The 17586-nt window shown below is 36.1% G+C and overlaps 1 protein-coding gene across 1 annotated transcript in view; it reads right to left on the bottom strand.

Annotated features, from left to right (window-relative positions):
• Positions 1-15501: 15501 nt before the first annotated feature.
• Positions 15502-17586, bottom strand: part of LOC150086907 (isocitrate dehydrogenase [NAD] subunit gamma, mitochondrial-like) — a 93075-nt gene continuing 90990 nt past the window's right edge. The window contains exon 12 of the mRNA XM_090371675.1: positions 15502-16208. Within this exon, the coding sequence (XP_090227801.1) occupies positions 16119-16208 (90 nt within the window). The 3' untranslated portion in view covers positions 15502-16118. The remainder of the gene's footprint in view (positions 16209-17586) is intronic.

Below are 17586 nucleotides of genomic sequence, written 5' to 3'. Positions count from 1 at the left end.
TTCCAAATAATTCATATAGCTAAGAATATTTTTCACGATTCCAGTGACTGTAGTGTTAGAGGAAAGAAGCTTTTCTCGATTAAAGTTAATTAAAACATATTTGAGGTCGACGACGCTTCAAGAGAGACTCAACAACCTTCCAATTTTATTCATCGAAAGCGAAGAAGCAAGGAATTTGAATTTTGAAAGGCTTGGAAGATTTTGCCGATAAAAAGGCAAGAACAATATCCTTCTGATTAGTTTTATTTATATTATCACAATGCCTGGTCAATTGTTAACAAATTGTAATAGAATTATTAATAGTTTTAGTTTTTCGTCTTTTCATTATTTCAAAATATTGAGGGTTTTAATATTGAAATTTTCAAGGGGCCTACATGCTCCAATTGAGTCCCACATTTGCTAAGACGGGCCTTGGAAATGGGCATAACATATGGTAAGGAGGAACGGCTGGAAAAGGATTTTCTAGGATGAATCTCGATATACATACACCGCCCTCAAGGACATAGTAATAGGATTGTCATTCCAAGAAATCATAATCGAAGGAGTTGATAGATTTTCAACCTGGAATGATAAATTCTACATAAGCAATAGGTCTATACGTGACATTTAAACGCAATGAAGATCCCTAGGTCGACGACTGGTGCTGTGAATGGAAGAGCACTGATGCAGAAACCGTCACGGAAAAAAAAAAAAAAAAAAACGGAAACCGCCGAAGCTAAGGAGTGTGACAGGTGTTCAGCAAAAAAATCATCCGGCCTCAATGCAGGTCGACGTTGTCGCAATAAACACAGGCCCCTCAGTCAAATGATTGAGACACCTGTCAGATCATGGTAACCCATGTCATGCACAGGACGCTGCATGTCGTGAGTGACCACAGTTTTGCAGACGTCCACAAGCCACTAATCAATCTGACCAAGGCCAGACACTACCTAGCTTAGTGTAAGGCCCACCATTCTTGGACCTTTCACTAATGGAAAGCTGTACTTTGGAGTAACAAGTCACGGTACATGGTCAACCAGTCTGACTTTATTTAAATTTCAAAAGCCCTCCTCTGGGAAGGCATTTTCTACACTGGCCAAAGTAAAAAGTAGATAAGAAAAATACAAATTATGCAATTCCCTTCACCTAGATAACTATCCAGTTGACCTTTGAATTTTTTCAAACAGTCAGCCTCAACTACCTAAGGAGGCAACTTGTTCCAGTAATCAACAGCTAGCTGGCTAAAGGAAACTTTCTACAATCTAGTCTAAATCTCTGCCTCTGTAATTTGAATTTACGGCCCCTAGTTCTTTAATCTGTTAAAGCAAGGGCAAGCCCAGTATTCCCAATGCATTTATTTTTTACGGAATCCTGCTTCTCTTGAACTTATCACACACAAATAAACCCTCGCTAATCTGATTACAGTTAATCCGGATCGAAATATGAAAATTCTGGTCACAGTTGAGTACTTTGAAAGACACACGGATTTAGGATGGCAGATGAGTAACTCTCACTGCATGCTAATTGACTGTGCAGAGAAAGATAGAACATGTTACATTGTCTTGCGTGTTGTTCGAAATCATTGTTGACTGAGTCGGACCAGCTGAAATTTGATGTCCCAGTTTATCCCAAAGATAACTTTACTTACCGAGACTAAGGTCGAAATTCTGAGCAGGCCAAAGAAGCTTTTCCACGCTCATGTCTTAATCAAGTCGCTAGAGGCCATAGAACATGACATGGTTCAGTTGTCTGAAATGGCACTCTACTTATTTCTCCCACTGCGTAAGAAAAGTGGAATTGTCCAAAATGCCAGTGTACCACATGGCATTCATTGTTCCAGGGTCGAAAACCAATGATTCAAACTCAAACCACAAAAACTGACTGACTGTACCGCTGCCAAACTTCATAGTTTGGATACACGCTCCGTTAAATAAGGTTTTCTGGACATCCACCACACCCGAACATAACCATGAGATCAAATTCATCACAACAGCTTTCCAAGAATCCAGGAACCAATTATGTTGACTTGTGTTCGAGAGAAGCAGACGATGTGGTTGCATGTATGATAGTTGGATGGCGTGTGGTAACACGGAAAATTTGATGCTCTGTGTCCCTGCATATTGTACTTATGTTTTTGTGGCCTCCCTGAACTCTTGGTTGAATGATCTATAAGAGTTGCTGGAATCTATCTGTCAATTTCTACCATTTATCCGAAAATATTCTGACTGCGATAGCACTGACGTTTCCACTGTTGATCCAAAGTGTTGCAGTTTTGCTGCAGCACCTTAGATCAACAGTGTAGCAGCAAATTTAATTACTAATATGATATTCTATGATGACTCCCCAGAAGAGGAAAGCTCACTGCCTCAGACTACAGAATTTCATTAATACTTACTTCCACTTTTATGTGTTACTAGCACGTGGATTGTTCGTGTGGCTTTTTTTTCCCCAAATCCCAGTGGTATCAGGATACTTATGGCAATAGGGTGGCCACTTTATTAGTTGCTGTACCCCCTCATAAAGGGTAAATCTCCCCTTAGCCCTCAGAAAAACCTATACTTTTTGACGTGGACTTAAGGTGAACGGCATGTCACAGAGATGCTGGTTTATATTCACCCTTGTTTTCCAGTTGTTAAACTGGATGACTGCAGATCTCTATGCCAAAGAACTTATTCCACCTCCCACAACTTTGTTGTGGAATGAGTTCCTCCCTGGTGGAAGAACCTTTTTTTTTATGAAAACCCCAAACACATCAGGTATTAGAACCTCTCGTGTTTGGGGTTTTCATGTACCATGCATGGGTTGGAGGTTAAGACGAAAGATATTTGTTGACATTAGATTTGAACTTCTGTAAACTAATTTTCAAGAAATAGGCATGAATAAAGTTTGTTCCAGAAAACGGCAGCTGAATGAATAAACGAGGAAGATGAAAAGTTGGTTCTGTGAGTTTCAAGTTGGACAGTAAAAAGATGTTGGTTGTGCTGCAGGGGTTCTGACTGTTTTGAAAGAGAGAGCGGGAATTATAGAAGTCAATTCAGAACAACAGTGCCAATGGAAGTATCTGTAGTAAAGACATACAGCAGAAACAGTACTTCTATGAGATAGACTGTTATAGATGAGTCATTAATTAATCTAACTGCCCTCTTCTGAATGGAATCTAGAAGCCTCAGAGAGGTTTTGGGGGCACCGCCCCGGATTTGAGAACAATATTCCATGGTAGGGCGAATTTGCGATTTCTACAGAGTGAACAGCTGTATGGAAGAAAAGTAACGCCGAGAGGGAAAGAGAAAAAGTTTTTTCAATGCAGAGGTAGCAATATTTGTAATGTGCTTGTGCCAAGATAGATTAGAAGTCAGGGTAATCGGCAAAAGAGATATCATCTCGCCTAGAAATCGGAGTGTCACCAAAGATAAGCATAGGAGCAGATGTTTGTTTGTTTGTTTTGATTTTATTGGCGCATTAGCTACTAAGGCTATAATGCGCCAAGACCATGTCATTTATAAAAAAATTTAAACTTTCAGTGACCTAATTAGTTAGGTCACTATGTCAAGAGGTATAAGAAAAATGTAAATTTTATAAACGAGCAAAAATATTTATTGATTTTAAAAATCTAAAAATAGCAGACATTGTCATTGTCGGATAAAATCTGACTGAGTGTATACGGCTCAGTCAGATGATTAAAAGCAGTAAAACGGATATTACTAAAATCTGGACAATCAATTAAAATGTGTCTGATAGTTAAAATTGTGCCACAGGAGACACACACATAGGAGGGTCATCAGCCCTCAGCAAAAACGAATGAGTTAAATGACTGTGTCCTATGCGGGTCCGGGCAAGAACAACTTCCTCCATACGATTCCTGCGCAGACTAGACTGCCACGGTTCAATTACAGGCTTTATACAATATAGTTTATTCCCAGTCTGTCTATTCCACGAGTCCTGCCATTGGGAGTGTATGTTTTGGTGTATTATTTGCCTGTAGTCTGTATAGGGGACTGACAGGCAGCGGTTATTATTGGGAATTGCTGATTTGGCTGCGGCTTCAGCCAAATCATTTCCCCTAATCCCAATGTGGCTGGGAATCCAGCAGAAGCGGATATCGTATTCATGTCCAAGGAGGAAGTGAATCTTCTGCTGAATACTAGACAGAACTGGATGAGGATTATACCTTACAGATATTAAAGCCTGTAACACACTGAGAGAATCGGAATATAAAATGAACCGTTGGTATTGGCATTCACTAATGTGATCCAAGGCTAACTCTATAGCATGCAGATCTGCAGTAAATATACTGCATTCAGAGGGAATCTGCTCAGATGTAGAGCTGTCTATAAAGACAGCACCATAGGAGCAGAAGAATCCTTTTTGCGAGGTATAAGACAGGACTCAGTTTTAGGATTGAAATCAACTAAGTTGTCTTTGCCCCACTGGAGATCAACATTTAAGGAATTGGTAGCGGATATTCGAGATGTTGAAGCTGATTGAGCAGGGCAAGATTTCTCAAACTAAAAAGTGGAATGCAATGTGCTATCATCAGCAGAACTATGGATAGGATTTCCAGTCGATAGAAGATCAATATACAAGAGGAAAGCAGTGGTGGGAAGAACTGGACCTTGGGGGGACAACAGCATTAGTGGAGAAGTTAGAAGACAGAGGGATCTACCATCACCTCAGTGAGCGATCAGAGAGAAAACTGGATAACCAATTATAAAAAGCAGTCGGAAAACCATAAAATGGAAGTTTGTTTAGACCTTTATGCCAAACAAGATCGAAAGCCTTTGAGATGTCAAGAACAAATGCTTGTATTTCACCGAACTTTTCTATTAAATTTGTCCCTAAATGGGTAACATAAGCCACAATATCACCAGTGGATCGACACTGACGGAATCCATACTGGCGATCGTTAATCAGACGAAAGGTTTCTAGGTAATTTAAGAGTTGGTGGTTAATTGATTTTCCCATTACTTTAGAAAGAGTAGAAGTAATTGCAACGGAACGATAATTTGATGAGGGATGTCACCCTTTTTTAGGAACTGGCTGGATATGAGCAAATTTCAAGGTAGAAGGAAAACCACCTTTGGAATAAGAAAATGAAAAAAAGGCGGCAAAGAACAGAACAAGTGGAGAAATACCATCAGGAACAGGAGCTTTCTTAGCATCAACATTCATCAAAATCCTTCTATCATCCTTTTGACGGAAGACCAGAGGATTGTTTGTTTGTTATATGGTTTTTAGGCGCATTAGCGACTAAGGTTATATTGCTCTGGGGATATGGGGTGGTCATTCCCTAACCTTTCCGCATCCTCCGTATTTGGTCACGGGCTCGATCCCCGGTCTAATCACGAAGCGTGTGCTACACACTGCTGCTCCTGCCCACCTGGCTACCGAGGCATTGAATAGAGCATGTTGAGGATGGTGGGAGGTCTTTTACCAAGATCATTAGTACATGAATTAGAAGGAAAATGTGATGTAGCAGATCAGCTTTATCCTTGGCTGAAATGACAATAGAACCATCTGGTTTTGACAGAAGTGACAGCAGAGATCGGCAAAAGTTGTGGCCAATAGCTTTGGCAACAGACCAGAATGCTTGGCTACCATTATGGCAAGAAGCAAGTTTCTACTCTCAGCCTGTTCAAAATCTAGTTTGGACTGATTAATAACTGCTTTACAATTGTTGCAATATCTGGTGTAGGCAGAAAATGAAACTGAAGAATTGAAAACAAGCCAATTACAATACGCAACATTCTTTGCTTGAACAGCTTTAGCACATTTATTGGAAAACCAAGGTTTAGATAAAGGACAAGATTTTAAGTTGGAGTGTGGAAGAAAGGATTCCATTCCTACAAGAATAATTTCACTGACACGATGTGAGCAAATGTTATCAGAAGTTTAAAACAGTAATCTGACCGAGGAAAAGAAAATAAATCGCGCAGGTCATCCCATTTTGCATTCTTGTAATGCCAAACAACAAGAGGTTGGGAATGGCCATGAGATAAAGGCTCCACTGGAGAAGAGCCAATCACCAAGTTGTGATCTGAGGTGCCTAAAAGACCACTCACTTTGACCAAGTACTTAGAAGGGTTGTTTGTGAGAAAAAGATCAAGCTTGTTGGCTGTATGGTTAGTACTGTCCAGTATTCTGGCAGGTAAATGAACAATCTGTGGGAGGTCATTGGTAAATGCAAAGGCCTCAGCATCTCGACCAGCTGGGTCTGTCTCTAGAAAACAGAAGCCAACTGGAGTTGTGAACATTAAAATCACCAAGGAAAATTACCTCACTGTTAGGAAAGTTGGACTGGAGAAGTCAATTTGCAAAGAGAGGAAGTCAAAGAGTTCCAAGTGATTAGTGGATTTGGTAGAGACAACAGAGGAATTTGACAGAATGAGGTAGAGAGATTTTAAGCCAGAGAAGATTGAAGAGGAAATTCCAAATTACCAAACCTCTGACAGGGAATATCAGAACGGACATATGCACAAGGACTATCTCTGAGGCAAAAGGAATCACACAGCAAATAATTTTGGCAACTGAGATGAGTAGTGGTTGAATCAACCGATAACTGAGATTCTGTCAGAAAAAGTACATGGGGTTTGGCAGACTGCAAGTGGAAATGGACATCGTTGAGATTAGAATTGAGACCACGTATATTTGTGAAATGAATTAGGAAGTATTTGGGAGGTTTAGATCTTTTCGCAGATAAGCTTGCTCTATTAGTTTGACAATTCATGGTGTATTCAATAGTAAGAAAAAGTGGGTGGGACATGCTGTATGAAGTAATGAAATTTTTGGATATGGCGTACATGTGGTAAGAATATACCCAGATCCTTGACATAACGTGTCCTCGACAATGATCCCCGCATACACACTACTCGGACTCCCTCCAGTCACTATCTGGCAGAGTAGAAGTAGCAAGATTATACACTAGCTGATCCGGAAGCCTCCTAGAGAGTTACCAATAGGTTTGGTCCGGTGGACTAACTAGCGGCTGGCCTGCGAACACCGTTTTAGAGCTGCACCCTCGAAATGTAAGGAAGTTTTGATCTCGCCACAATGTTCATCGTAACCTCAAAAGACACAGTCATACTGCATGATGGAAGAGATGGGGAGGGTTGACTGGAACTTGGTCTGGAGACTAAACATGGGTTCCACCACTTCAAGCCTCCAATAAGCAAAGTGGTGGTATTGCACCAGTTGATGAGAATCATCTACCACCTAGAAACCTATTTGCAGATGGATACACTGCAGCTATGAGTGATGCACCTGGTTTAAAAAAATTTCCAGATAACTTATGGTACCCAAATATTGCTCCACTGGTAAAATAAAATATAATAAATTCCACTTTAGGATTTTAGGCACATCAACTTAGATCATATTGCACCATATATATTGCCTGTAAACTACATGGGTTCTTTTGTCAATTTGCCTGATTGCCAGACAAATCCAGAGTTTCTTGGAGCACTTTCTACTCTTGCCTCTGACCAAAAAAGCTTGCCTACATTGTGAAAAAGGCATATAGAAATTCCTCCAGTTGTTGATGAGATTCAAATTCAAGTCTTTTCCACATTGTATGGGGACAGTGATTATACCACCTATGCTACCTGCAAGGCTTAAAAGTTGCACTATCAAAATACTCCATGCACCATTAGCCTGCATTGTTGTACACCATGCAGAATGGGTCCATTGACCCAGGCTGTTTTTGTCGTACTCTGCTTCTTCTATTAGTAAGAACAAGAAAACACAAGGCTAGAAATTTTCTCAATCCTCCATTGAGCAGCTTTGGTCCCGGGCCTTCTGTAGCCCTACCTTCTTTTTGCTGAGAAGAGTGGAAGTAGAAAGAAGTATTACAATCTAAGCCCAGTTTGGACTTCGGCTGCAATACCTCTTTGGTTACTATTGTTGGAATGTGTTATATGACTGATTGTAGCCCTTTCTGTTACCCTTCACAAACTTTGTCAGCTTCTGTTGGCCTCTCACACATCAAGCTGTTTCTGACCAAAGGATTGCCCTTGACTGCACATTATTGGGATAGTTAGTATTAGCTATAAAACTTAAGGAAGCAGCCTGAGGGATTTCACTGCACCAACCAAAAAATAATAAATTAATAGTAAAATACAATAACCTACCTACAGGGGTGGACAAAATAGTGTGTGTGTGTGTGTGTGTGTGTGTGTGTGTGTGTGTGTGTGTGTGTGTGTGTGTGTGTGTGTGGTATGGGTGTTTAATGGCGCACAAGCTGCTGTGGCTATATTGCGCCTATTCATAAGAATGCTGAAAAATTAAAATAAATAAATAATTAATGTGAAGACAGTTCAATCTCATTTCATGTCAGAAACTAATAATATAAACGTCTGTGATAGGTTACTGGTATGCACTAATATGGTATTAGGCCACCTTATGCTTCTAAAACAGATTGTATTCTAAGTGGAATAGATTCAAGTAAATCGATGTGTTAAGATGAATATTGGACCATTCTTCACAGAGGAATGTTTCACAGGCTCCTTGAGTAATGAAAGTGGAGGAAACCTGTTTCTCGCTCTCCTCTCCAAATATGCCCAGTGGCTCAATAGCATTTAAATCTGTGACTGTGCAGGCCATGGAAGATGCTTAGCCTGTTTCATGCTCCTCAAACCAAGATTGGACACATCTGGCTGTGCATATTGAACCACTATCATCTTGAAACATCTTTAAAACCTGTTTGTGGGAAACAATGTTTACACCACAGGATGAACCTGGTCAGTAATCACACTGCAGACGAATTACTGCCACTAACTAATGGCAGTAATTCGTCTATGTAGTGTAATGACAGGACCTAAAGAATACAAAGATATTGTTCCCCAAACCATGGTTGATCCTCCATATTTGATTGTTGGCAGAAGACAGAATCTTGCTCTTTCTTTGCCATTCAGCAAATTCTCCCTGATGTTGGAAAGAATCTGAATGATTTATCTGAAAATATGGCATGTTCCCAATCATGAAGTATCCAGTTTTTGTGCTACTTACACCAGAGCATCCTAGCATTCCCATCAGTAATGAGTGGTTTGACAACAACTCTGCCATAAATTTCAGTTTTATAAAGTTCTTGCTGTTCTGCTAGAAACTGGATTGCCAAGACTCACATTAAGTTCTGTTATTTTATGTTTTCAGGCTACAATCATTTTCAGTGTCCAGCAGTCTTTTAGTTATCCTTGATTTTCAGCCACAATTCATTCTATCAGATTTTGTTTTTCCATACTTTGTGAATGCAGGTATCACTCTTTCAATACAGCTGCTCTGGATACATTAAGTAAATGAACAGTTTTAGTCACCAATGCCCCTGCTAAATATGTACTAACAATTTGACCTCTTTGGAATTCACAGGTTGGTAATTTTCTTCATATACCTTTTTTTATATCAACTCAAAATAAACATCAGCTTTTATCATTTTTCCTTCAAAGTACTACTGCAACAACGGAAAAAAAAAAAAAAAATCATCAATCCACGTTCATAAATAGATCATTAGCATATCAGGTATTTCCATTATTATAGGGGGTGTGGACCCCCCCATCTGTGATTCCTTCCTTATTCAGCTGACTTTTGAATTTCTCCAAGTTGTCAGCCACAACCATGCAGAGAGCTAATTCCAGCATTAACTCACTGGCTAGAAGAAAACTTCCTGAAATCCAGTCTAAAGTTTCTCTTAATTTGAATTTATGGTTCCTAGTTTTGGAATCATTTATAGCAGTGAAGTGAAATTTCACTTTCAGTCATTTTACTTTCTCTTCTCAGAGCCTTATACACCTCACTTAGATCTCCTTTAAATAACTAACCTCTGTAGCACACACATTCAGTCTCTCATATGGATGCTCTGCTTCCAGTCTCATCAAGGCACATTGCCCATTTTCAGACCCTTTCAAGAAGCTTGATGTCTTTTTGATGTGAAAACATCTACGGGGGCACTAGAATAAAATCGATTGGTAACGAAATTTTCTTGTAATGGAAATGACACAATTGATTGTTAATGAAATTTTCATTACAAGAAAATTTTCTAAGTAGATTCAGTAGAGTAAGTTCATACTAAGATGTGGAAATGACGCCAACTCAGTCACTAATGTTGATTTCAGTAGAGTAAGCAGCAGGTTGTAATGTTATACAAGAATAAAATGCAGACTAATAAAATCTGCTTTGTAAGATTTTGATCAACATCAACCTAAGTGGCATAAGTAACTCAGTTACTAACTAAATGACGCCAACTGTCACTAACATTAATTTGATAAAGTAAGCAGCAGGTAGTAATATTATGCAAGAATAAAATGCACACTTTAATAAAATCCACTTCTGAGATTTTAATCAACATCAAGCTTCTAAGTAAGTTTCGATCAAACCGTCAAAAATTTAAACGGCTTTACTGTAGTACGGTCCTAGCTGTTTTCACATAAAATAAAACATCTTTCATGCGTACAGCGTACACATGCTGCCTTTTTTAGATGTAGTCTCCATACTTTAACACAGCATGGTGTGGACTTAAATTGTCTTAGGCAGTGGGATTATGACCTCCTAATCTCCACAAATGTTTGATAAATCATTGATAGGAGACCATGGGCCTTCCTTGTTTCCTCTATGCTTCTTGGAGAAATTCATGTTCAAACCATCATAATTCTCAAATTCCTTTCTTTTTCTATTATTTTTAATTCAACCACACTAAATATATAAGTTATTTTGGGGTTGCTAATCCCCAAGTGCAAGACCTTGCATTTACTGCATAAAAGCACTTCTTAGCACTGATCATTAACTACTCCACCAATCTTGACATTACAAATTTTGATATCTTGACATTACAAATTTTGATATCATGCCATTTATCCCTTTGTTGATGTAATTTAAGAAAAATAAAACCAACAGTGGTCCCAGTAAATCCTTGGGAATGCTCTTTCCAGATTGCTGTTTTCACACATCATGTGGAAATGGAATGGATATGAACCACATTAAAAAAAAGAGTGGGCAGATATTTTATAGGTTTTTTCATGTTTTGTTAGCAACTTGAACAAGGTTTTTCTATCTGGAGAAAATGGCAATGCTATCATAGGGCCAGGTTCATCACTATAGCTGGCCAAAAGAGTCGGGGAGGGGGGAGAGGAATCTGATGATTGGCTTGGTATGGTTGTTAAAGAGTGCACAGAGGACCCATTTGAGAATGTCGCAGTTGAAGCCACAATTTACATTTTTGTTACTGACTGGACTGCTGATTTATTTATCCTGAAAAACAGACTAACCTAGCCACCCACAGATTACAAGCAATTTATACATACACATTATACTGACAATTAATAACCTCAGCCCCAGCACAAATATGAAAACAACCATATAATCAGTCTCCTGTGGACACAATACAATGAGTGCTGGTTGTTGTATGACCATAGGAAAAGTATACCTAGAGTACGAGGTAGTAATTGTGTGTAACAGAGATACTTTATATTAACAGGACAATATGGTATCACATGTAGCATTAGAAGTATAATTAACAAAAATTGGTAATTTAAAATTACATTTAAATTCTGATAGTAGTAAGAAATTTCAGAAATAAGGAAAAATTGAGAGATGAGGGATGCAGAGTTCAGAGGACAGATCTGATGTGTGGCAAAGAATCACTTGGGCTCAAAAATGATTATGCAATGTCAAGAACTAATAGGACAATGCTGAACCAGTCTAGTGCATGGAAGATGACAGTGAGAGAAAATGCATAAAAAATGAGAATGAGAGTAAAGATGTGTTATAGATTGTGCAAACATAAAGGGTACAAAAACATGCAACTAGAACAGACGTCCAGTTGTCAATCACAATTAGCGAAAGCCAATAAGAGCAAACAGGAGTCCTGCAACTAATTATAGTTAGTGAATGCCAATGAGAGCTAGCATCAGCTACACCACTTTCTCCACCACACGAGATCAATGGCAGAGTTCTCCATAGAGGTAAAAGGATTTAAACTCTAGATTTGAGTACAGTCCTCAAAAAAAAAAAATCTTCCAGTATGTTTTGATCTATGTTATAGCAATTTTTTAGCATGCTCCTTTATTTATATACCAAATCATCAGTTTTTATGTAATTAATATCATGAATTTTCACACAAATAATAATAATACATTCTTTAGAGCCCTTAAAAACTGGCAAGCTGTTTCTTACATAATCAATTTTCATTCCAGTCACACATACCCTGATTCTGTCAATCTGTCTTTATTGTAAAAAATTTTACCCATCCCTCAATAAAATTATAAATAAACTTTCCATTTATATTCCAGTACAACCACAAAGTCGAAGTTCAAAAATAGAGAAACAAGAACATTACTGTATATAGTAGTTACGCGAGCTTGAATCGTGGTCACTCAAACCTATTGTATATTTTTGTATACTCACATTTGACCACTAAAGCAACTTTTTTTTCTGAATCAGAGCAGTCCACACTTGATAATTTCTCCTGAGGCTTAAAATCAGCAAGGCCTCACCTGATAGTTTGCTAAATATGCGAATCCCCACAGCAGGCCACCTCTGTTTACTTTTGCTCTGGGACACTAACACATTTCCCTGGTTATTCAGCCTCAATCCACTGGGTACTTATTGGATATAGAAAGAGAATTATAATTTAAACTAGGATTATCTAAAAAGAATGACTTTAGAATATATGCCACAGGCAAGCAATGAAGTCATAGGGAAACTGCCTGCAACCATTCCATAAATCATGAAATCCTGCACTGTTGCATTCTGACTCACTATTTTATTAATCATTATTGAAGTAAAAAATTATAAAATAAAAATCAATGTATTCGATACACTACTAATTATACTTGTAAAAGAATAAGAGAAGTTTACCTCAATATGATATGTAGAACGCTTCCGTATGATACTCTCCAGAAATTAAAACGAAAACAATTAAAATCAAAAATCTTACATTACAGTAAGAAATAATTAACAATAATTAAAAATCAAATGAACACAATCAGAAATCAATTTAATGCAATTAAAATTAAGCAAAAAATTAATTTAACAAAAAAAAATTGCAAAACAATTTTCCTTCCCGAAGCTGACAATGCTTATTGAGCATTATAACTCTGGTTCATAATTATAATGCAACAATTTATAATTACAGAAACATGCAGTAACTACTCACCCACATAATTTCCAAGTTTCCCCAAGAAATTTTTTTTTTTTAAAATTAACTCATTTGAAGAGCTCATGAAAATATATGCTACAAAAGCTTAGGTTACCTTACCCACTACATTCAACCAGATACATCACAGGCCACCACAACTGAAATTACACAAATCCACGTATTGTCTTTTTTGCTTTTCTATATTTTTTGTTTATACGGACTGATGATATGAGCAAAGAAGACAGCACAATTAATAAATCATAATTTTTTATTGCTGCAAATTATTTAATTAACAAGAAAATCATTTTCTTCTGTACACTACTGAATTAATCTAATACTATACAATAAATTAAGTACGTTTTAATTTCTTAATCACATTACTAACTGAAAAATATTTTGCACATAGAAGTTAAAAAATTTAAATTACGTTCTTAAACAGCATTTCCCAAATTGTGTTCTGTGGAACACTGTTTCATGTGATGTGAACATGTGTTCCATGAAAAAATTGTAATAAATAAAAATCTCTCATTTTTTTTTTACAGTGCTTTTGGTACAAGTATAATTTAACATTATTTTTTTTTTGGATATGGCATATTCACTCAATATGTTTGTATGCATATAACTTTTTTTTTAAGTAGAACACAGTTGTTAATTTTGAATGGATTTTTATAATACTTTATACATGTTTTCTTCTTGATAGAAATTTTGCCATATTTTATGTTTTTATTTAATGTTTTTATATTTTTATTTTATTTAATTTATCATTTCAATCTTATTTTGTTTTGAAAAATAAATTTATTAGAGCATTATGTATATTTAATTTCAAAAAACATATAGCCACAAAAGAATATAAGTGTTCCATAAATATACTGTAAGATAAAAAGAGTTTGTGACTAACAAAGTTTGGCAAATGCTGTTCTAAAACAATTTTTTTATATTATAATTTCAGATACATGCTAATATATTACTATGTAAGGAACAAAAAACAGTGAACAAAAATTCTCACAATTGGAGATGCCCTGTTTTTTATTTCTTAAGAAAGCATTTTTTCAATTAGTGTTTTATCCAGTTAATTCTAAACTTATCAGAAAATTAAAAACTATAAAATTATTTAATTAAATAATAAGTTATGCTACTGTCTGTGATAATTAACAACATCCATTTTCCAGGCAAATGAGATGAGACTTATAAGGTGTTATCCAAAATTTATGAGAATTGTCATATAGCAAATGATATCAATAATGGTATGAATTTTTTCCAATTAGGAGGTTATAGAATACTTCCAATTTTTCTTTTATCCATTCCATGTTGTGTTAGCTGCATATGTGCAGCTTTTTGGTGAAGGTATGTATGTACGTGCTCTTTTGAAATAGTAAATAAAAAAGCAGAATTTATATTAGAATTGGCCATCTGGTGTAAGGAAACCATGCATTTTCTAAAAATAAATAAATTAATTAAAAAATAAAAAACTAATTATGCATTTCCCTCCTAATGCAGATAAGTATCCAGCAGTAACTATCTTTGAATTTCCCCAAGCTTGTCAGCCTTAGTCTGAGTTAAGTTTTGATTTAAGCTTAGTAAAACAGCTCAAACACACAGTATGAAAAGTTTTTTTGGAGAAGATGCTTTATCAAAAGCACAAACATCCAGATTTTCAAACCACCTTTCCCATTCTTCCTTGTCTATACAACAGTTTTCAGGCAAGTATATTTTATGCATCAGTACATAATTACCAGCTACTTGATACTCCTACTTGCCTTGCTCTAAGGACCTTTCTCCCTGTGACATCATTTCCAAATATGAAATTAAAGCTAGCATCAGCTACATCACTTTCTTGTTAAAGCCCTTGTTAAATCCCTAAAGTACAAAGGGATTTAACAAGGGCTTGGAAATTCAAAAATCTTAGGGGATATTTGACAATTATTTAATAAAATTAGGTAAGTTAAATGAATTAACATAACCCTTAGGTAGTACCTTTCAATTATGTTACCTGAGTGAGGTATTCCTCACTCAGGTAACATAATTGAAAAAAAAATAGCCGCTTTATTTTTCTTTATTCTTGAAAAAAAGACTGCTAAACAGAAACAGTTCTGAGTTTTGTATCAAAAACATCACAATGCTGGTAAGTAATATGACCACAACTGAGAATTATAAATATGATTAGTGTGTAATGTGATAACAAGAGATAAATAAATATTATTATTATAATTTATATATATATATATATATATATATATATATATATATATATATATATATATATATATATATATATATCACAATTTAGGATGCAGCATGGCAAGCATAGTATAATGAAAAATAAAATAAATATTTATTTACCAAATTTATTATAATGTAGTTCCTAAAATATATTATAATTCATATTTCCTATTTTATCATTTATCATTTCAATCTTATATTAAACACAATTCAGCTCTGTAGATGACTTTTCTCCAGTCATGATGCTAAGCACATTCTGCTCTGCAGGGATGCTTAAATATTCAAGTAAGTGATTGATCATATTCTGATCCTATCTGAGAATAGTATATAAAAAATATGAATTTCTTTCTTTTATTTAAGATCACTGTCACTTCAAAATTTGAATGACCACATTAGTTACAGACTGCAATCAATCCTGATTCAAAAGTGTAATTATGTTAACTTTATAAATAGGGATAGTAAATAAATAAAATTTGTAACAATATGAAAACAATGTTTTCTTCATAGATAAAACATTTTTAAAATTTATCAATACAAACATTAACTAGGGAATAACTCTAGTTAAATCGCTTAGTTGCATATTGCTTCATACCCTAAATACACCCATTAAACAAGACTTGTGACTAAATACTCCACTTCAAAACATTTCCACATCTACCCTTTCTATAATATGGCTGTAAAGAAAGCTTAGAGCTTTTAAGTAGTTGAGATATCTACTGCATAAATAACAAATGTTTTTTTTTCTGTATTAAATCAAAGATTATCATATATATAGATATACCACTGAAGAGCCACAACATAATCATACTGCAGTTTTGGCTCTCACTTCGATCATTATGTTCTGAACAACATCTTGCGTTGAAGCCTCGCCTCCAAGGTCTGGAGTATGAATCTGAAAATATAAAATAGATTTTGATATAATATCTACAACCAGTGTATATCTGAGTTGCTGGCAAATAGTACACAAGTACAGTCAGTCCTCGTATAGCACGATAGTTGTTTCTAGAAATCCTCATGCAATGCAAAATCGTGCAATATAAATAACAGGCCCTATGGGAAAAATAGGGTTAGGTGGCGACCACCCAAGATTGAACATACATTTGTAACCAAAAGATTACCAAACACAATAAATAATTGTAATAAAATACGTATTCTATTACGACTATTACGTAATAAAACACTGCTAATGCTTTTGCTTCTATCATAAACAAACTTGTTCTTTGTTTGATCTTCTATCCAAACAGATGACAGCCGTTCCATCTCTTCCAATTCTTTGTCTTGATCTAATAGATTTTGTTACACTTTGAGTTGTTCAAGCTATGAAAGTTTTTATTTTCTCTGCATTCTTTCTAATTCTCGGTGTTGCCTCATTTAGGCCTGTAGCACGTGCAATATCACATGGTCTTTCATTTTGCTCAAAGTGTTTCACAATTTCATATTTTTTCTCTGTCGACAGAGGCAGACTGGCCACAAGCCTTACCAGGGAAACCCCGGTGGGCCGGAGGCCAGTGTGATTTTAGCCATAAACACTAGTATGAGGCTGCTACAAATTTTCCCGGGTAAGAATTTTTGACCCAGTCCACTTCTGTCTATCGATATTGCTTTTCTGTTTCTCTCTGAATCTGTAGTGTCTTTCACGAGGACGCTTCCTTTTCACACCTTTTAAGTATTTTACGCATTTTTAGGGAATAAAGCACAATTACAAAATGAAGAGGCACGCTTGATACACATAAAGCTGCACGCATGTAGCAACTGAATAAACAACACCATAAAGGCAGAGACACACTATTAACACCTCACTAGCCCATAGTTTACTAAAGCACATTTCTGGAAGTCACTACCATAAAACAAAAAAAACAATTTCCAGTTGCATTTCTGCTAGTGGAATCTGTTACAAATGGATAGTAAACTCGATCTAATTGCATTTGCAATAATACCGATAGCTGGAATTGTGTGGGTTTTTACGTTATTATGGTGAAATTGTGTTTCTCATTCATTGATATAAAAAACAAATACATTTCCAACATTTCGTCTGCCATTTGTTGTAAACACAAAGGTGAATCCATGCATAAGCGAATTCGGTTTGTGTTATATACGATATCGTTCCCCTATTTATAAATCGTGTATGATCAAATTCGTGAAGTGTAAACACATGTTATACGAGGACTGACTGTACACACTAAGTTGTAATATTTCATTTAGAGGTAAGGTAAATTAAACCATGATGTACTGGTGGCTTATTTTTGTAAATTTCATTACACAACCACTAG

The sequence above is a fragment of the Mastigoproctus giganteus genome, chromosome 4 (assembly GCF_048544385.1).
Source record: "Mastigoproctus giganteus isolate SK-2022 chromosome 4, ASM4854438v1, whole genome shotgun sequence".
NCBI lineage: Eukaryota > Metazoa > Arthropoda > Arachnida > Uropygi > Thelyphonidae > Mastigoproctus > Mastigoproctus giganteus.
This window is presented reverse-complemented; position numbering and strand designations above follow the sequence as displayed.